Source organism: Erithacus rubecula, assembly GCF_903797595.1.
Source record: "Erithacus rubecula genome assembly, chromosome: 26".
In the NCBI taxonomy this organism is placed as follows: domain Eukaryota; kingdom Metazoa; phylum Chordata; class Aves; order Passeriformes; family Muscicapidae; genus Erithacus; species Erithacus rubecula.
Window position 1 is genome coordinate 530,396 of NC_136678.1, and position 20,874 is coordinate 551,269.

The window sequence follows — 20,874 nt, forward strand, 5'->3', positions numbered from 1 at the left end:
CCAGACCTGTGAGGTACTAATGTCTCAGAAGATAATAAAGACAAAAATCTACTTTTACAGAAGCACACCTGAGTTTTTCCTTTTTCTCAGTAACCCGATGCTCAGAGGCACCACAACTTCCTGTTCTTTCCTCCTTCAGCTGTAGCAATGTGGCTGGGAGCACAGCAGCAGCTGTCTCCTTCCCACAGCTCTCGCTCTCCCCGCAGCCATCCCGGCGCGGTTCCGGCAGCCGCTCACGGACGTGCGCTGTGCCGAGGCCGGGGACGCCGAGTTCCAGTGCGTGCTGTGCACGCCCTGCCACCAGCCCCTGTGGCTGCACAAGAGCCGCCCCCTCCAGGCCAGCGACAAGCACCAGATGTCCGTGACACCCGACGGCCTGAGCCACAAGCTGATTGTCAGGAACGTGGGGCCCTCGGACAGCGGGCTGTACACGCTCGACGCGGGACAGGGCTCCTCCAGCGCCTGGCTCCTCGTGGAGTGTGAGTGACTGGCACTGAGTCGTTCCGTGGTGTGTTGGCACAAAGCATGCTCACTGCCTGATGGCTCAGGGGGATGTTGATCTGCTAGGAAATGAATTGCTGAGCCGAATTCCGAAATTATGGCTGAGTAAACTGGGTGTGTTCAGTGTGGAGAAGATGAGAGACCTTGGACCTTTCCAGTGCCTAAAGACGCTCCAGGAGAGCTGCAGAGGGACTTTGGAAAAAGGATGGAGGGACAGGGCAAGGGAATAGTTAGATGGGATATTCGGAAGGAATTCTTCCCTGTGAGGGTGGTGAGGGCCTGACCCAGGTTGCCCCATCCCAGGCAAGGTTGGACATTGGGGCTTGGAGCAACCTGGGCTAGGTAAAGGGGCAGGGGATAAGAATGAGTCTTAAGGTCCCTTCCCATCCAGACCATTTTGTGAATCCATGATTCTGAATTCTGTTTTGAAAAATGGAGGTCTGGGTAGACCCTCTTTCCTCTTCAGATGAGACCAACTTTTCCTTGTTTAATTAGTCCTGACAAATGCTATTGGCTTGTTTGCTCTACAGTTATGATGAAGCAGCACATTCTCCATCAGTTATCAAAAAAATGCTCCCCATCTCCCCACATGTTTTTGAGGAAGCTCAAGTCCCAGTGATCACAGTGCAGCAGGCAGGGATTCAGGGAGCTTTTGGTACTCTCAGTTCTACACTATCAGTGCCATTCTTCTTGTTAGATAATATTTTTCATTCCCAATTAGAGTTAATCATGCTGGAAGGAGCTCAGAGAAGCTGGGATAGTGGGAACATTCAGTGCAGGCACATTTACAGTCATCTGGCTTATATTTGTTTGCTTATGAAAAGTGGTTCCTTTGGTTCCCTTTGACTCTGGTTTCCTTTGGGATCTTCCTGCTGCAGCAGGGGTCTCTCTCACAAAAGACTCTCCAAAGCAATATTGGAAGCAAAGAAACCGCTCGTGGGTTTCAGGGAGCTGTGGGCTCTGATAAATTATATCCACCCTGGAAATCAAAGCATTGAGTGACCTGCTCTCAGAAGCCTGAATTTCAGATTAATCTAAAGCTATTCACAGATCTGGAAGTTTTAGTCCAAGTTGCACATCTCTAAACCAGCCATTATCCAGATGTGCAAGCTGCTTCCATAGCAGTGAAATCCCAGTGCCAGGGTGAGAAGTGATGGTGTGCCTGTACATGGAATATTCTGTAACTCCTCCATAGCTGGAGGGTGAAGGCAGATGGAACTAATGAATCCCACATACAGTCTCAGCCCCTCTAAATCAGACCTGCCTTACTGGATGTTTCTTTTTCTGCTGTTTTTGTTTTTTTTTGTTTGTTTGTTATAATGAGCTTGTTTCCATTAAAAAACAATGCATTTTAACTAAAAATAATTATCTTTAATTAACATTTCATTGTCTGAATGTGGCATTCAATAATTCAGGATTTGAAATTATTTTAAATTTACTTAAATGTATCTTGCGTGTGTGTCCTAAAATGAAATTCAAACCGTGCTAACACATTTTCTTTGGTTGTTGATGCAGTGCATGTCCTATTGATTTTCTGTTATTTTGCTTTTCTTCTTTTTCTGTAAATTGTAAATCTGCTCCCATGAAACAATGCAATTTCAGGTGCCAAAGGAAAGAGGAGACAGGATGAAGGAGAAAAGATTGAAAGGGAGACATCTGAGTGGCTGAAAGAAACCATGGCAGACAACGAAAGGGCCAGGAAGCTTCGGCGCCAAGAACAAGCTGCTGCAGAAGAACGTCCTTCCTTTTCCACATCCTCTGGTGTGGGGAAAAGTGGCTGGTCCAGAACTGGTCAAGGCAGCAGTCAAAGCAGGGGCCAAGGACACTCCATTGATTCTGATGATGGAAGCCAAAGATTTTTGGGAAAAGAGGGGCTACGCAAAACCCACATAAATGGAGAGGTGGGGTCTGGGCAGTTTCCTGGAGCAGGTCTAGATGGAGATTCAGCAGCCACTGATGGCAGCATCTTTGGACTAAAAGGCTTAGAAGGCAGAAGTAGGTTAAGGGCTGTCCATAGCATGGACTCTGTGTCAGGCAGAGCAGGTCCTGGTGAGGCAGTAGGAGGGGCAGGTGAATGGAATTCTGTGGATGGCAGAGGTGAGGGTGTGCTGGGTGCTGCTAACATTGACATGGAGGATGGAGAAGGCTTGGTCTCTCAGCTTGACAAGTTTGGGAGTTTAGGTGATGCCAGTTACAGGGCTGGTTTGGGGATTGCTGGGAAGTTGGGTGCTGAAAGTTCTGTGCCAGATGGGCTTGATCCTGATTCGACTGGAGTGGGAGCCAGTGTGGGTGATCTGTTCAGCAGGACTGGTCCAGGAGCTGGAGCTGGAGGGAATGCTGCAAGTGCTGGAATGGCAGGAAGAATGAGGTCCCACCACAGCAAGGATGAGCATCCCAGTGTGGGTGATATGAACGGAGCAGGTATAAACAGAGAGGGACAAACAGGGATTCTCTATGGCAAGGATGGCCTGGCACCTCATGCCAGTGGTCAGTTTGGGCAGACAGGAAAATCTGGCTCACTATATGGGCCAGGAGGCCTTCCAGGTGGAGATGGGGCTATACCTGGTGCTGGTGGCAATTCCACAGGAGAAATGGAGGCTTTGTATGGTCCAGATGGCCAGGCACTGGGAGCAGGTGCTGGTGGTGCTGGTGCAGGGGGATTTGGATCTGCCTATGGAAAGGATGGTCTCCCAGCTGGGGCTGGTTTTGGTGGTGCTGGTGCAGGGGCACTTGGATCTCCTTATGGGAAGGATGATTTTCCCATTGGAGGAGGTGTTGGTGGGGCTGGTGCAGGGGGACTTGGATCTCCCTATGGAAAGGATGGTCTCCCAGCTGGGGCTGGTGGGGCTAGTGCAGGATTTGGAGAGTCTTTGTATGGCCCAGATGGCCTGCCACTTGGAGCAGGTGCTGGTGCAGGGGGATTTGGAGCTCCCTATGGAAAGGATGGTCTCCCACTTGGAGCAGGCAGTGGGGGTGGTGTTGGTCCTGGGGGATATGGAGTTCCCTATGGAAAGGATGGTCTCCCAGTTGGAGCAGGTGCAGGGGGATTTGGAGCTCCCTATGGTAAGGATGGTCTCCCAGTTGGAGCAGGTGGTGGTGCTAGTGCAGGGGGATTTGGAGTTCCCTATGGAAAGGATGGTCTCCCAGTTGGAGCAGGTGCAGGGGGATTTGGAGCTCCCTATGGAAAGGATGGTCTCCCAGCTGGAGCAGATGCTGCTGGTGCAGGAGGATTTGGGGAGGCTTTATATGATGGTCGGCCACTTGGAGCAGGTGTTGGTGGTACTGCTGGTGCTGGTGCAGGGGGATTTGGATCTCCATATGGAAAGGATGGTCTCCCAGCTGGAGCAGGTGCTGGTGGAGCAGGAGAAGTTGGGGGTCCCTATGGAAAGGATGGTCTCCCAGCTGGGGCTGGTTTTGGTGGTGCTGGTGCAGGGGGATTTGGATCCCCATATGGAAAGGATGGTTTTCCCATTGGAGCAGGTGTTGGTGGGGCTGGTGGTGCAGGGGGACTTGGATCTCCCTATGGAAAGGATGGTTTCCCAGCTGGGGCTGGTGCAGGAGGATTTGGAGAGTCTTTGTATGGACCAGATGGTCGGCCACTTGGAGCAGGAGTTGGGGGTGCTGGTGCAGGGGGATACGGAGTTCCCTATGGAAAGGATGGTCTCCCAGTTGGGGCTGGTGCTGGTGGGGCTGGTGCAGGAGGACTTGGAGAAGCTTTGTATGGTCCAGATGGTCGGCCACTTGGAGCAGGTGTTGGTGGTGCTGGTGCAGGGGGATACGGAGTTCCCTATGGAAAGGATGGTCTCCCAGTTGGGGCTGGTGCTGGTGGGGCTGGGGCAGGGGGACTTGGATCTCCCTATGGAAAGGATGGTCTCCCAGCTGGGGCTGGTGGTGCTGATGCAGGATTTGGAGAGGCTTTGTATGGTCCAGATGGCCAGCCACTTGGAGCAGGTGGTGCCATTTCTGCAGGTGCCAGAGGAATTGGAGCTCCCTATGGAAAGGATGGTCTCCCACTTGGAGCAGCTGCTGGTGTTAGTGGTGGAGGGGGCATTGGGGGTCCCTATGGAAAGGATGGTCTGCCAGTGGGAGCAGGTGCTGGTGGTGCAGGTGGAGTTGGGGTTCCCTTTGGAAAGGATGGTCTGCCAGTGGGAGCAGGTGCTGGTGGTGCAGGTGGAGTTGGGGTTCCCTTTGGAAAGGATGGTCTGCCAATGGGAGCTGGTGTTAGTGGTGGAGGGGGAGTTGGGGGTCCCTATGGAAAGGATGGTCTGCTAGTGGGAGCAGGTGCTGGTGGTGCAGGTGGAGTTGGGGGTCCCTATGGAAAGGATGGTCTGCCAGTGGGAGCTGGTGTTAGTGGTGGAGGGGGAGTTGGGGATCCCTATGGAAAGGATGGTCTGCTAGTGGGAGCAGGTGTTGGGGGTCCCTATGGAAAGGATGGTCTGCCAGTGGGATCAGGTGCTGGGGTAAGTGGCTCAGGGGGAGTTGGGGGTCCCTATGGAAAGGATGGTCTCCCACTTGGAGCAGGTGCTGGTGTTACTGGTGCAGGTGGCATTGGGGGTCCCTGTGGAAAGGATGGTCTCCCAGCTGCAGCAGGTGCAGGTGGAGTTGGGGGTCCCTATGGAAAGGATGGTCTCCCAGCTGGAGCAGATGTTAGTGGCTCAGGGGGTGTTGGGAGTCCCTATGGAAAGGATGGTCTCCCAGCTGGAGCAGATGTTAGTGGCTCAGGGGGTGTTGGGAGTCCCTATGGAAAGGATGGTCTCCCAGCTGGAGCAGATGTTAGTGGCTCAGGGGGTGTTGGTGGTCCCTATGGAAAGGATGGTCTCCCAGCTGCAGCAGGTGCAGGTGGAGTTGGGGGTCCCTATGGAAAGGATGGTCTCCCAGCTGGAGCAGATGTTAGTGGCTCAGGAGGTGTTGGGACTCCCCATGGAAAGGATGGTCTCCCAGCTGGAGCAGATGTTAGTGGCTCAGGGGGTGTTGGTGGTCCCTATGGAAAGGATGGTCTCCCAGCTGCAGCAGGTGCAGGTGGAGTTGGGGGTCCCTATGGAAAGGATGGTCTCCCAGCTGGAGCAGATGTTAGTGGCTCAGGAGGTGTTGGGACTCCCCATGGAAAGGATGGTCTCCCAGCTGGAGCAGGTGCAGGGGGATTTGGAGCTCCCTGTGGAAAGAATGGTCTCCTGGCTGGGGCTGGGGCTGTGGCAGGAGCTGCTCATTTCCCTGTTGGAGGTGAGGAAGCAATGGGATCTGGCCGTGGCATGGGTGCCACACTGAGCAGAGCTCCAGGATATGCAGGAGGAGAGGGCTTCTTTGGGGAAGGCTCTGCACTTCCCCAAATGCAGGGGTCTCCCTATGGCAAGGACAGAGGGTCAGCTGTAGGCATGGCTGGTACAGGAGGGGTTGGGAGGCTGGGAGGGGGTGAATGGGACTCAGTCAGTGGTAAAGGAGGTGTGGGAGGTGCTGGTGGGCCAGGTGGTGAATATGGGCTGGATGCACATCTTGGCAGATCTTCGAGAGGTGAAACTGGAAAGGGCTCTGCCAGTGACGTCAGAGGGCCAGGGAACAAAGGTTCAGCTGGTGACAGAGAGTCTCTGTCAGGTCCAGGAGGAGCCAGGGCAGAGGACAGAGATTTCAGACAGTTGGGCTCCCTTTATGGCACAAATTCTGCCTTTGGAGGGGCAGGGAGTAAATCCCATGACAGATCTGTTGATGGGAGTAGTTCAGGTGGATTTGGTCAAGGTCCACTGAGTTATGGCCAGATGTCAGGTCCTTGTAGTGAACCTCCTTCAGCAAACCAGAGAAACAAGGAACCTGACCTGGATCTTAAAGCAAATGATTCCCTGAACAAGACAGAAAGCACAGGAAAAAAGAGACGGAGTGTCCTGGATGATCTCAAAGGTACGTGGTTACCTGGGGACCCCTGGTCTTTGCATTTTGATACTCACATTCCTAATCCTGCAAAGAAATGGGATGTTATGGTTTAGATAAACACAACTCTGTGTAGAAATGTGGTTGTCCTATGATCTGTTCCTAATTCTCCCACTGATTGGCTGTTTGATCTTACACAGTTTGCTCTGATCAAATTGCCTTAAAGGTCTAAATTATTTTCTTTGTCTAAATGATCTAAACCAGGTCTCATCTCTTCATTTGTATTTCACATATCATGGAACAGACCAGTTTACATACATACTAGTTCCCATAAAGTTTCAAGAAATATCATCCTATTTCTTTGATACTGTTCCAATTCAAAATGGAAGGTTTCACTTTATTTCTCAAACACCTACTGCAAAGAACTGTGTTTTCTAAGTTCTGAGAACAATTCTGTGCCTGCTTATATGGGATTATATAATGTAAAGAGCTCTCTTCTCTTGTAACATCAGGAATAATAAGGTGTTGCATAGAGTAAGAGGGAAGTAGTTGTTTGCAGCCATTTGAATAAAACCTGTGGCTCCACCAGCAAGATGATGATGATGGGAAAATTGTCGGAATGAGAAATTTCAGGTGTATAATCAGAGGGGAATATTCACCTAATGGAATTATTCACAAGTTAGGAATTGTCATTGCTAAACCATAAATATAAACAAGGAAATAAAATCATCAAAACTGGGGTTCAGGGGAAAGGAGTGGCGTATGTATTAGAGAGGAGATGATGATGGTAATGGAGAAGAACTTGGGAAGGGAAAGAGGAATACAAGAGAGCAGAGGAGAACAGTGTGCCTGGGGCTGTTTAGGGAATGTATTGGACAGCCCCATGTGTGGTCAGTGCAGAGGAAGAGGAGGATGAAGCAGTATATCCACAGCCTGGAGCAGACTGGTTTTTCCACTGGCTGTAGAGGGAGCCAAGACAATTAACACAGACATAAACTAGCAAATCCACAGCTGGATAATGTGATTTGTGATGAATCCATTGCCCATGAGGTGGATATTGGGATGGCTGTGCATTTCTTTAGGGAACGGAGTGTGCCCAGCTGGCCCAGTGAAGTGGCACAAAAGCCTCTCCTCACCAGAGGACTTTTTTTTTTTAAGTTCCTTTCCCCTCACGTTGACGTGAATTTTCAGCTCTAGGTGTCTTTCTGTAACACAGACTTAGCTCTTTTCCCTTCCTTTGTGCCTGTTCAGTCCCACGCTGTTACCTCAACAAGCAGCTGGCAACCGTGCGAGTGCTGAAAGGGGATCCAGCTGAGCTGTCCTGCACTGTCAGCAAGGACAACGTGACAGGAACCTGGTTTAAGGATGGCCTAAAGGTATGTTCCTTGGGCTTGCTGTTGGCTTTGGGTAGCAATGCTCTGCTCTCTGTCTCTACTTCCTAAGGGTGGTGTTAATGTGTCCTTCTGCCTGAAAGTCACCTGCAGTCTAAGTGGGGCCCTGGAAGGGTTCACAGAATCCCACAGTGGTTTGGGTTGGAAGGAACCTGAAGGATCATCCAGTCCCTGGGCAAAGATACCTTCCATTAGACCCAAGTCCTGTCCAAGCTGGCCTTGGACACTTCCAGGGATGGGGCAGCCACAGCTTCTCTGGGCAACAGAATACCACAATATTGTCATTAAACATGCATGACATTCTGTCCTTGTTTGAAGGACAGGTGTCTGCCAATAAAGGCAGAAGCTTCTCTTTGAAATGGAGAATGTAAACCCCCTTACTCCAAATTATTATTATAATTTTGAAATTAAGGCAAAGATATGGGAATTAGGAATAACAGTTCTTTACTAGGAAAATTAAAATAGAAATACAGTATTACAAAAAACAATCCCAAAACATTGACAGAGTCAGAATCCAAGCTGACACCCGTCAGTCAGTCAGGGTGGTGGCAGCAGTCCCATTCAATGGTGGCTGCATCCTCCTGCAGTGGCAGATGGGGTTCACCTGGAGCAGTGCTCCTGGAGAAGGTGCAGTTTTCCTCTGAAGGTCCAGGGATGATGTGGAAAAGTCTGGCTTTCGTCTGGAATCCAGTGGAAAGATGGATACCTTGCTGTCCAAAATCTGTTTTTATCTAGGTAGGAAAGGCTTGGCTCCTCCCCTGGCTGGAGCATCTCCCAGTGGGATGATGGAATTTTATCAGTCATGCACTGGGACTCAATGGCCATTAACAGGAGATATCTCCTGGAGGGAGGATGGGTTGTGGAAAAGATAAAGATGATTGCCCCACCTAGTCTTAAAGATGGCCCATTAGCAGATAATATGTGCCATGGAGATAAGGAAATCACTACCCTACCCGGCTTCAACAGATGGTGATAGAATACACATTTTCTGGTCACATCAACCCAAGACACATTCATAAGTCTTTTCAACTGCATTTCAAATTGTAGTCTGTCCAGTTTCAGTTTGGATTGCATTTTTTCCTTTTTTTCAAACGGATAGGTCTCTGTCCTTTACTTTGTAGTTAACAAGCATGGATGGAGTCGTCTTTGAAAAGAAAGGTCTTGTCCACAAACTGATCATTAACAAAGCAGATGATATTCATGCTGGGAAATACAGGTTTGAAGGTGGAGATGTAAAAACTGAAGCTTCAATTTTTGTTGAAGGTGAGTCTCAAACCACCAAGTCAGCATGAGATGGGCTTTAAATGTAATATGTTTACTCAGAGACATGTCGTTGGTAATTGAGATAACTTTATTATAAAGAATTACAAGATAAATGGGAAATGTTTTTATGTACAGATTGATTCATTATGCATTTGCAAATTTAACTAGGGACCCTTCTGTCAGCAACTCAAAGATTTTAGGGTGCATGAAACACTTTATCAGGCAGATTCTTCATTCTTGTTCTTAGTGTGTTACGTAGGAGAAATTTTCTCAAGTGAAGGGACAGTGTGATACCGCAAAATTTTGTGATAATTATCCTGTAGCAAAGTACAATTAAAGGTTCAGATCCAAGTGTTGTGAGCCTCTAAGCATTGCTGGCAGCACCATGAGGGGACCTTTCCCTCTAAGGTGAGCCTTATCTTCCTTGAATTTTGGTTTATAATGACCTTGTATCACCTGCTTAGATCCTCCCCAGGTGGACAAAGTCCTCCTCAAGAACTTGACCAGTGTCCCCACAGTGGTCAAGGCTGGGGAGGGTGTGAAGCTGCGGATCCCGTTTGAGGGTCGGGGGCCCATCAGGGCAGCGTGGCTGAAGGACAGGATGGAGCTGGGGGATGACACCAGGGTCCGTGTGGACAAGACAGACACCTGCACCACGCTGTCCATCTCCAGCTGCGACAGGAGGGACTGTGGGGATTACAAAGTCAGGCTCAAGAACGACAGTGGTGTCCTGGAGATCAACCTAAAGCTCATGGTGATAGGTAAGATCCTGTAACATTCACTGTGGCTTTCACTGTAAAGCTTAGGCAGGGAATCCATTGACACTGGTGACAACCTTATTTGGAGTGACTGGGTATTTTGAGAGGAACAAGACTCTATACATTGCCCCAAAATCAGGGTACAAGGAAAGATTGCTGAACATGCTTCTTGCCTTTTAGTACAAGGGAGCACAAACCTAATTTGGTTTTTCATGGCCTAAGCAGGTGAGTTTTGAATGCTCAGATACTGTTGGAGATGTGGCTGTACACAATATGCAAACTTGAAATAGGTTATCAAGGTCCAGTTCAGCCCTCCCATAGACATCTGGGTTCCTTTGGGAGACCAGAAATTATGTTTTGCCTGTATTGCAAGCTGAGCTGGTGCAAGGCTTGACCCAGTTGACCCAGAGAGAGCAAGGGCCTGCCTTTCCATTTTCTCCATCAAAAGTTAGAAGACTGCAAGTTTGGAAGAGGCAATTCACATGCCCAACCCTCATCCTACAACTGTGCCTGCATTTCATCAGGAACAGTCTTCCAGCATGTGAGCAAGGGACAGTGTCTGCTCCAAACCCAGGAGCAGGTCTGGGTCTGGAGCCAGCTGTGTCTTTGTTCATCTTCCCAGACAAGCCACAGCCCCCAGCAGGACCCATCAAAATTGTAGAAAGGTCTGCCAGCAACATCACGATCCAGTGGAAGCCCCCAAAGGATGATGGGGGCAAACCAGTGCAAAGGTACCTCGTGGAGAGGCAGCAGGTGGGCAAGAAGGACTGGGAGACTTTGGGAGAAACCCCCAGGAGCTGCACCAGCTTCACCACGAGCAAAGTGGAGGAAGAGATGAGCTACTACTTCAGGGTGAGGGCCGTGAATGCTGAGGGAGCGAGCGACGCGCTGGAGTCAGAGGAAGTGAAGGCTGCTGGTAAAGGTGAGGAGAACTTCTCATAATTCATAATTAAAATTGGGAAATTCATTATTAAAGTTGACATCTAAGGAAATCCACTGCATTGTGGATATTGCTACAGATCTCAACTTCAATCTTCACACAAAGCTGTGGAGGTTGCCCAGCAAGAGCAGCAGTTTGCTGTAGGCTCTGCTGATGCTGAGTGGGATGTAATTATTCCTTGGTCATGCTCCATTTTGGATTGGAAAGGAAGTTTCATGGGGGAAATTCAAAATGCATCAAAATCAAAGGAGATTTTTACCAGTGTGGCTGCAGAGGGAACATGTGAGGCCTTTTCTTAACTCCACGGGCAAAAGAGTGTCTCTGTATGTGCAGGAATTCTCAGCATGACCACTCCATTCCCCTGATCTGCAAACATTGTCTTTGTCCTTCAAGGAGTTTAAATGAACATGAGTGTGCCATGAGCACAAAGGCAGTACTAGAAAGCAATGCTCAGTTGTAATTATCTTCTCTCTCCATTCTTATTCCTATGATTCTGTATCTTGAACACTTTAGCAGAGGGCAAAGAAATCTATTTTGTTACCAGTTTCTGTTGTTGAAAACGAGAATGATGCTGACTGTTGATATCATGTAGGAATGACACAGCCCCCTGGCAGAGGAATTGTCAATACTGATGATAGTGGGTCTTTTGTGAAATCCAAACTCAGGAGCAGAGTCCATGCTGGATCCTGTTTGTGTAGGGAACAGGATCTACAGCTTCAAGTCTTAGACAGATTATGAAAGCACATCCATAGGAATGCCTGGGGGAATCTGGAAGAAGGAAGTGCACACAACACCATTTTATCTTGCAAAAAAAACATACCTGCTAATAATGAAGCCCTCATCTCTTTTGTAGCTTCCCCTGGTGCCCCAGATCCCCCTGAGATCATCAGTACCAGCAAGGACACCATCACCATATCCTGGAAAGCTCCTTGTAAATCTGGCGCTTCCCAAATTATGGGATACATGGTTCAGAAACGCAAGAAGGGCACTGTGACCTGGCTGCCAGTCACCAACGTGCCTGTCAAAGGTGGGTATTCTGACTCCTGGAACAGCCTGGTGGATTTGAAAAGGCAAAAATGTCACCTGTGTTTATAAGCTGCTTAGGATCTTACATCTTTCACGTGAAGGTGGTGATGGGTGACCTTGAAGGTATTTTTCAACTAAATGATTCTGTGACTAAAGGGCTGCTTGATTTTGAAAGGAATACAATGAACACATGCACTTGGCTAGGGAATGGCAGGGGAATCAGTGCCAGTTTTTATGGCTCCTGAGAATTTTTCAGTCCATAATTCTACCTGGAATAAGGCACAACTTTGTTGTGTCACCTTTCCTGATGGGGAACAGCTGCCCTGAGGCAACACTCTCCTCTCCTCTCCTCTCCTCTCCTCTCCTCTCCTCTCCTCTCCTCTCCTCTCCTCTCCTCATCCTCTCCTCTCCTCTCCTCTCCTCTCCTCTCCTCTCCTCTCCTCTCCTCTCCCTCTCCTCTCCTCTCTCTCCTCGTCCTCTCCTCCTCCTCTCCTCTCCTCTCCTCTCCTCTCCTCTCCTCTCCTCTCCTCTCCTCTCCTCTCCTCTCCTCTCCTCTCCTCTCCTCTCCTCTCCTCTCCTCTCCTCTCCTCTCCTCTCCTCTCCTCTCCTCTCCTCTCTCTCCTCCTCTCCTCTCCTCTCCTCTCCTCTCCTCTCCTCTCCTCTCCTCTCCTCTCCGCAGACAAGAAGCTGAAGGTGCCTGGCCTCAAGAAGGGTGTGCAGTATGAGTTCCGTGTGGCAGCTGTCAATGCTGCTGGCACAGGACAGCCCAGTGACCCCTCCGAGCCCACCTTTGCCCGGGACCCCAACAGTAAGTGCCCTGCCTGTGCTCTGCTGTCAGGGTATTCGTGGATAGATGTTCTTCAATCTTCTATAGAAGTCTGTGGAGACAAGGATCAGTAATTGGGGAATATTTCATGGTTGAGAATCAGCTGGAGGAAGGAATGGAAGGATTTCCTGTAGGATGTCCAAGTTAAGACTTGGCAGATCCCAATGTGGGATAATGTGCAGTGTGGAGGAACACTCAGGATGGGCTGCAGAGTGTTTTGGAATGTTGCGGATTTAGTGTGGGGCTGGTAGGAGCAAGGATCTCGATCCAGCTCTGAAGAACTGGGACAAGGTGGGGCAGGATAAGGTGGAAATCCAGTGCACTGCAAGAATGTTGGGGAATCTCAGGCAGTGACTGAAAAGAGAGAAGAGAAATCCTAGAAAAAATAATTTAAATAAAATTTCTCCTTCCAGAATCTCCAGGCCAAGTGCAGGGTCTTAAAGTGAGCAGCAGTGACAGCACCAGTGTCACCTTGACATGGAACAAACCTGAAGTACAAGATGGGAATGACGTGAAAGGCTATGAGGTGGAGATGAGGCCCTGTAACAGCCTCACCTGGACCAAGTGCTTCACCCTCCCAGCAGAGAGCACCTCGTGCAGGGTCCAGGGCCTCCAGGCCAGAGAGAAGCTGTTCCTGCGTGTCAGGGCCCTCAGCGACGGCGGCCCCGGGGAGCCCTCTGAGCTCCAGGCTTGTGCTGCAGCTGCTGCTCCCGTGGGTGAGTCAGGGCTCTGGGCTCTGTGCTGGGAATGGGCCAGCAGGAGCAGCCAGGGCTGAGTCAGGGCTCTGTGCTGGGAATGGGGCACTCAGGGAGGAGGAGCAGCCAGGGCTGAGTCAGGGCTCTGTGCTGGGAATGGGGCACTCAGGGAGCAGGAGCAGCCTGGGCTGAGTCAGGGCTCTGTGCTGGGAATGGGGCACTCAGGGCTCTGGAGCAGCCAGGGCTGAGGGATACTGGGATGGGCTCACACAGCTCAGGAGGGGCAGCTTCTCCTGCTCCTCCTCACTGCAGGGTTATTTACTCACCTCAGCAGGACAATCTCAATATTAACTGATATTAGATATGCAGTGCATGGTGCTCAGCTCATTTAGAGATTTTTTGATAAAAAACCCCTCAGAACTCTTATTTTCTCACATTTTGCCCCCTGTGCAGGGCCACACCACAGTCACTTGACAGAACTTGTATGTGCGTTACCTCCATTTTTAGACAACTTTCTGAAATTAAACATTTTATTTTGTTCACTTAAGTCACAATTTTTATGCTGTTTTGGGATACTTTATTTTACTTTTTATTGTTTTGCTCAAAAGTTTTCACCATTTTCACGTTTTCATCTTTATTTGCAAGCTGTAGCTCTGTTTTTTCCTGTTTTTTGGGAACATTGCAGAATTACAGACATAAGAGAGAATTCTGTGAGGGATTCATCTTCCTTAGTTTGGCTCCTAAGTGAAAGGAGCCAAGTCTACTTTGGCATATGCGTGGAGACCCCATTTATCAATAAAAAAATAAAATAAAATAAATCCATCTAAAGCACATGTTCAATTCTATACTGGAAACACTAAATACAACTTATCACTACTCTATTTGGTATTCTTAGAAAAATACTAAATGCTGTAGTATATTGACGAAAAGAGAAAAGAAAACATTTTAAATGCTAAAAAATACTATCTTAGATAAACTCTGGCAGCTTTCCTGTTGACGTTCTGTGCTCTGTATTGCATGCATATTTTATAAGTATCCATTGGAATTTTCTTCTTCTAGACAGCATTTAATCACAAAATACGATCCCTGTGATGGGATAAAGTGTGGCAAAGAGCCACTTTCTCTGTGACTGAGACACCACATCAATACAGAGATTGTTGTGAATGTATTTTTACATAATTTTCCCTTGTTTAGTCATAGTGATAAATAAATAGTAATGAAATTTGAAAGGTGTTAAGTCTGGGACTGAATCAGGGAGATTATTCCCCCTTTGAATTCCTCACCAGCCTCACCCAGTTGGGAGAGGCACTAGGGGGTGCATCACTGATTGTCATCAGTGATTGTGCCAACATCCACATTTTGGAATAATCTTTGTCTTTTCCAGTCTCTCCCAGGTTGCTGATAGATGATACAGTGAAAAGCTTCCTGGTTATAAAAGCAGGGAATCCCATCCGGGTGAAGATCCCCTTTGAGGTGGGTATTCAGGGCTTTGGAGGAATTCCCTGCCTGATTTTATGATGCATTCAGTAGCAGACAGGAAAACTGAAGCCACTGTTTTTATGTAATGGAATTTTGTCTACAAGTCAGTGGGCAAATAATTTAGCCTGCTTGGGCTGTGTAGACTTTCATGGTGAGGAAAACATGAGCCAGAATTGAGCAGTCAGTCTTGGCATTGGTGTTTCATGACATTGTGGTCGTTCCTTAACCTCTGCAAAGAATGCTCAGTGGTGTCCACCTGGCCTTATCAATGTTATCATCATCTGGGACTGCTCTGTCAGACCTCCCAAATCAGTGGTTTCCCTGTGACTCCCTCAGAAGGCCTTGGGGGCACCATTTCCAGCACCACCTTCACTGTGCTTGTCTCACCAACAGCAGCACTTGAGCTCTGTGACTTGAGAACTTGGCAGGCACTGACAGAAACCTCAGTGCTTTGGTGTAAGCTTGGAACAACACAGGCTTTTTATCCTGGAAAGTCTGGTCAGGCTTTGGAAGGGGCTGCCCTTGGAGTCCTGGAAGGTGTCACAGGGACACCTGTATGTGGCACTCAGTGCTTTTAACGTGGGGATGGGGCATGGGTTGGACTTGATGGTCTTGGAGGTCTTTTCCAGCCTTAATGATTCCATGATCCTGTGAAGTCTGGGATACCAGAGGAGGGTGCTGAAGTGTGTGTATTTGCTGGCCTTTCTCCTAATCTCTGGGAGAAGAGACCAAAGATGGCACAATGGAAATAAAAACTTAGAGGATGTTTTTTTTCCTTTCCAAAACCAACAGAATTTTTTTTTTAAAGCAAAAAATATTAACTCTTGACATTATCTGACCGTGATCTGGCATATCTTGTTTGACACAGTTCTGAACACTTTACTGTGATAACTTCCTTAAAGGACAACAAGGAAAAAATTTGTAAAGAAACTGTAGAGCAGATCAGGACCCTCAGATCCATAATTGATCCATATTTCTAACATTACTGTGTTGTGGAGGTGCATATTTGAGGTAAGACAATGAAACTAAAGATATAAGACATAGTCTGGTGGTAAAACAAGTGGCTGTGCCTTGTTGTTTCCAGGGATCTCCCGAGCCAGTGGTGACCTGGTTAAAGGATGGGCTGCCCCTTCCCAGCCAGGCTGTCGTGAGCACCGAGGATGGGAGCACCCAGCTGCTGCTCAGGGCAGCTGAGTTCAGTGACAGTGGCACCTACACTGTGCAGCTGGGGGATGAGCTGGGGAAAAGGGAAACCTTCAGCTTCCAGGTTCAAATTGCAGGTAACTCACTGCCATCCATCCAAATCTACCAGCAACTCCTACTCAATGGAGGCTGGGGCATGAAGGGACTGAGAGTAGTCCTGGGAGAAGGATTTGGGTGTGCTGGTGGGTGAGAGCTGGAAATGCCCTGGTCCCCCAGTATGGGCAGCAGGGGAGGGGAGGATTCTGCCCCTCTGCCTCCTCAGGTGACATCCCACCTGCACAGCTGCCTCCAGCCCTGGGGGCCCTCAGCAACAGAAGGATGTTGAGCTGCTGGAACAATTCCAGGGCAGGCCATGGAGCTGCTCCAAGGCCTGGAGCCTCTCTGCTCTGGAGCCAGGCTGGGAGAGCTGGAGAAAAGAAGGCTCTGGGAGAACCTTAGAACCCCTTCCAATGCCTAGAGGGGCTCCAAGGGAGCTGGAGAGGGAGTTGGGACAAGGGCCTGGAGGGACAGGACAAGAGGGAATGGCTTTCCATTGCCAGAGGACAGCGTTATATGAGATATCAGGAAGGAATTCCTCTCTCTGAGGGTGGCAGAGGTTGCCCAGAGAAGCTGTCCCATCCTTGGAAGTGTCCAAGGCCAGGTAGGGCAGGGCTTAGAGCAACCTGGGATAGTGGAAGGTGTCCCTGCCCATGGCAGGAGGTGGGACTGGATGGGCTTTAAGGTCTCTTTCCACCCAAACCAGTCTGGGATTCCATGATTTACTGTGAATAGGGAGAAGGCCACAAACCGAGTGTGGCTGTGCAGGCACAGGGAGAACCAGGGTACAGTTTTCTATGAAACTGTCTCCAGAGTGAATGAGGGAGGTCAGCACAGGCTGGACACTGAGCACAGCTCTCCCAGCTGAGATCCCAGGAGGGGAAGCAGCTCAGCTGTACCACTCTCCTCTCACTGCTCAGCAAGTGCAAATGTTGTGCAGCAGCAGCTCAGTTCATAGCAAATGCATTTGTGTGCCTGGAGAACGAAATAATGGAATTTTGTCCCTTCCAGTGACCAGGATGCTCAGACATGCAGTAGACTTCAGGTTTTTAGGGTTCTGTGTGACCATTCCTACAGCTGTGACATTGTGTGCCCTCCCCTGGCAGATATCCCCCAGCCCCCTGGAGCCATCCGGCTGGAGGAGAATGTTCCCAGCACAGTTACAGTGACCTGGGACCCCTCAGCATCCGAGCAGTGGGACAAGAACCTGTACTACACAGTCCTGAAACGGGAATCCCAGAAGGGTCTGTGGCACGTGCTGGGGGACCTGATCTACAACAACAAGTTCACCTTCACCAGGGTGGTCCCAGGCAGGGATTATTACTTCAGGGTTGTGGCAAAAAATGACCTGGGAACCAGTGATCCATCAGATACTGTGCAGCCCTGGAGGGTCTGGAAAAAAAAGGGTAAAACATTTTCAGATATTTTTCTGTGTTGTGTTTTGTTTCTTTGATTGCTTCTCACACCCTCAAATGGGTCTCTCCTGGGAATATTCAGTTGCCCAGAACAGGAATGTACAGAGATGTCCTGAGGAATTCCAGCTGGGCAGGGAAGGTTTGTCCTTTCTGGAGGGACATTGTGCAGACAGACCCTTCATTTCCAGCCATTATGACATGTGATTTGCCCCAAAATTAATTCCCAGCAAGATCTAAGGCTTTAGTACTGTAGGAACCAAAGTCTCTGACTTCCAAGTTAAATGTTAGGTAATTCTGAGGAGCAGCAGAGGTTACAATCCATAGGTGCATGGGATCTCTTTTTGCAGAATTCCAGACACTGCAAAAACAAACCCTGCAGTGCTGGGAGCAGTGTGTGAGTGTGCCTTTGGTGCTGTTTATTTTTCACAGCTGAATTTCGAGTGAGAGCACAGAAATACAGGGGAGTTAACCAGAACCAGCCCCCGAGGTTCCTGGTGCCACTTAGGTCGCACGTGGTGGTGACGGGCAGCGAGTGCCACATGAGCTGTGCTGTTGGAGGCCATCCCCCCCCCAGAATCACATGGTACAAGGACAGCAGAGACCTCTCCAGAGATCCCAACTACTTTTGCACCAACGACTTCGGCGTGTGCTCCCTGGTGGTGCTGGGGGTCACCAAGCAGGATGAGGGTGAATACATGGTGGAAGCCAGCAATGAGGTGGGGCGTGCCTACAGCAAAGCCTTCCTCGCCATCAAAGGTAACTGCACTGCTCCTTGCCTGGTGCACCCAGGGGTGTCACTGCTGCCCAGGGCCTCAAAAATGGCCCCCAGCCAGCTCCACCTGCTGACAAAGCAATGGTACATTTGGGCTGCTTTACTGAATTCCTGATCGTGGTACTCATGATCGAGGACCAAACAAACCAGAAATAAAAAAGCATGTGGGAAAAACCACTTGATTTCCACACGAGCCAGAGGTTGTGGCTGAGCTTGAACAAATTTTTTAGAAAGAACAATCCTATCTTTATTAGATAGGATAATATCAAGGTTAAGTTTCTCTCTAAAACAGGAGCTGCAGAATACAGAGCCAGGCAAATGTGCCAGCTGAGGAGAGCATTGAGAGGACATGTGATGTTTGGCCAAAGCCAACACAAAGGGAGGAAAGAGAAGGACATGGTCAGAGGCATTGGGATCCTGATATGGATGGAAGGGCAGTGGGATTGGCTGGGGATAGACTCTTGGATATATTTATGGATGAATATTGTTGGTGACTGTACCTGGTGAAATATCCTTTACTTGGAGTCAAATATTTTTCTTTCAATGCAAAATACCTTGCTGGATTACAGGAGTGACAAAATGGGTCAGTTAAACCCCTGTCACCCTCTTGCAGACTTTTAGGCCCTGTAACATTTCAACTCCCCCTCCCAGGGAGCCTTTCAGACTGTTTCTGATCTCCTTCACTACAACCCTGAGCTGTTTCTCTCTTACTCTCACTTTCAGACTCCTCCCTGTAGTGTGGCTCTGCTGAGAACATCCCTGCATGGCTCCGAGGATGAGAAGGTTTTGGTGAGGACTCATCCATATGAAGGCTGTGCATTTATTGTCAGATGTTCTTCACAGTCTGAGGGTGTTACTTTTTCAGATTGCACTTTGAACATAGTGCTGCATTATCATCAATACTGGGGGGAAAAAAGCTTTAAAGGCACTGTATTTTTTTTTTTTTTTTTAACAATCAGGCTTTCCATGAGACCTTTAAAACACAGCTTAGAAGCTTCAGGAACACAGAAGATGAGATGAAAATAATTGGTCAAAATTAAATTTTCTATGGAGAACACAGTTGGGAGAGACCATCCTGCCACACCACTCCTCTGCAACAAGGACATTTCTGGACATCAGGAATCTCTGGTCCTTTCACTGTGCTTTTTTAAGCCAAAACAATCACTTTGGATTCCATGTGATTCTCTGCAGGTTTCTCAAATCTAGCAGAAGCAGTTCCACATGTGTTCTACTACCAGTAGCAGTTAAGTAGATTATCTTCCCTAAAAGTTAAAAAGAGCATCTGCTTGCTCATTTTGCCTGGGCAGGAGATGAAATCTCAGACCAGCCTGGCATGGGGTAGGTGAAACTCCCAGTGCAAATGCACTGGTGGGAAGAACTGGAAGTTTACAACCAGTGTGTGAGCAGAGCAACTCCCAAAACGCACAGCATGTGCTGTACAAAGGCTGTGCCAGTGCTGAAGCACCCCCACCTGTGCATCCCACTGCCCCTTGTCGTGGCACTGCTGGGAACCTTCTGCTTTGTGCAGAAGGAGATGAAAAATCCTTCCTGGCTGACCAGAAATACGAGGGACCCCCAGGGACCTCCTGCCATGGCCAGGGGTTCCCATCATTGGGCTGGATAGCAAAACGTTGTGGTGGCCGTAGGAGAGGGTCACAGCCAAAGCACCCAGGGTACTTAGTGACAGGAGAGAGCAGAGCCAAACACAGCTGGGGCCGGAATATTCCTTGGGATTACATTTTGTACAGATGTAGCAGCTACTGATAATGAAATTAAACCACAATTCAGTGAAATCCACCCTGAGTCCGTGTTTATTCCGGAGAAGGAAGGCGGTCAGTTCCTGGATCCCTGTCTGCTGCTGTTCCGCATCTGACTGCAGCACACTGACCCCTCATGGAACTGCCCCAGCAGCTGCTCCCCCTGCGGGGCTGGACGGAAACTGGAACTGAAGCTGGGGGACCTCGGGAAGCCCCCGCACAGCAGGAGCAGGAGATTTCTGCAAGTTGTGCTGAGATGTCAGCAGCAATTCCAGGAAATCCGCTGCTGCTGCTGCTTTCCCCTGAGAGCTTCCAGCCGAGGGGCGGCTCCCCCGCCGGGAATCACCTCCAGGGCGGGAGGGCCATGTCTGTGTCTGGTGTAGAGACCGTCGGGCTCCATGGCAGGAGTGCACTGGGACGGGACTTTGGATCTTCGCCCCCAGGGCCCGGCCGCGGCTCTGGGGCTGCGAGCGCGGCCCGCGCACGGAGCAGCCGCTCGGTACCGGCCGGGCCCCGCACCGCCCGCAGATGGGCTCGCCCGCCCCCCCGCACGTCCATCACACCAATGCCGTCGGTGATTGGCCCATCCTCGGGCCCTCCCCGCCCCAGCCAATGGCGGCGCGCCGGCCTGAGCCAGGATGGCGGCGTCCCGGAGCAGGCGGGCTGAGCGCCTCGGCTCCTCTCCCGACGAGCCGGGCTGTAGGAGAGGGTCACAGCCAAAGCACGCAAAACACTCGGGCGGGCTCCGAGCGCTGGGTCTCTGCCTCCGGAGCGTCCCTCGGCTCTGCCCGGCGCTGCTCCGACAGCGAGCGCTGCTCTGGCCCCGGGAAAGGCGCGGGCACCGGCCGCTCTCTGAGGGAGCGGGACGAGACGGGCTCGAGAGGGCGGGAAAATAAAATGAAATAACAGTAAAGAGAAGGAGAAACGGACAAAGCTGGCGGTTCGGGCGTGGG

At 49.8% G+C, this 20,874-nt stretch overlaps 1 protein-coding gene across 4 annotated transcripts in view; it reads left to right on the forward strand.

Moving 5' to 3' along the window:
• IGFN1 (immunoglobulin like and fibronectin type III domain containing 1) overlaps positions 1-19,525 on the forward strand; it is a 34,642-nt gene extending 15,117 nt beyond the window's left edge. Inside the window, exons 11-30 of one of the 4 annotated variants that reach the window (XM_079327086.1) lie at positions 207-479; positions 2,104-3,474; positions 3,655-4,053; positions 4,111-4,599; positions 4,783-4,854; positions 4,900-5,037; positions 5,092-5,514; positions 5,569-6,390; positions 7,612-7,736; positions 8,873-9,014; positions 9,479-9,775; positions 10,395-10,694; positions 11,566-11,739; positions 12,418-12,546; positions 12,978-13,280; positions 14,644-14,732; positions 15,823-16,018; positions 17,084-17,383; positions 17,822-18,148; positions 18,888-19,525. In XM_079327086.1, coding sequence (XP_079183212.1) covers positions 207-479; positions 2,104-3,474; positions 3,655-4,053; positions 4,111-4,599; positions 4,783-4,854; positions 4,900-5,037; positions 5,092-5,514; positions 5,569-6,390; positions 7,612-7,736; positions 8,873-9,014; positions 9,479-9,775; positions 10,395-10,694; positions 11,566-11,739; positions 12,418-12,546; positions 12,978-13,280; positions 14,644-14,732; positions 15,823-16,018; positions 17,084-17,383; positions 17,822-18,148; positions 18,888-18,901 — 6,383 coding nt within the window. In that variant the 3' untranslated portion in view covers positions 18,902-19,525. Of the gene's footprint in view, positions 1-206; positions 480-2,103; positions 3,475-3,654; positions 4,054-4,110; positions 4,657-4,782; positions 4,855-4,899; positions 5,038-5,091; positions 6,391-7,611; positions 7,737-8,872; positions 9,015-9,478; positions 9,776-10,394; positions 10,695-11,565; positions 11,740-12,417; positions 12,547-12,977; positions 13,281-14,643; positions 14,733-15,822; positions 16,019-17,083; positions 17,384-17,821; positions 18,149-18,887 lie in introns of all 4 variants that reach the window. The other 3 variants (XM_079327087.1, XM_079327088.1, XM_079327089.1) reach the window with 3 other exon arrangements.
• Positions 19,526-20,874: the final 1,349 nt, after the last annotated feature.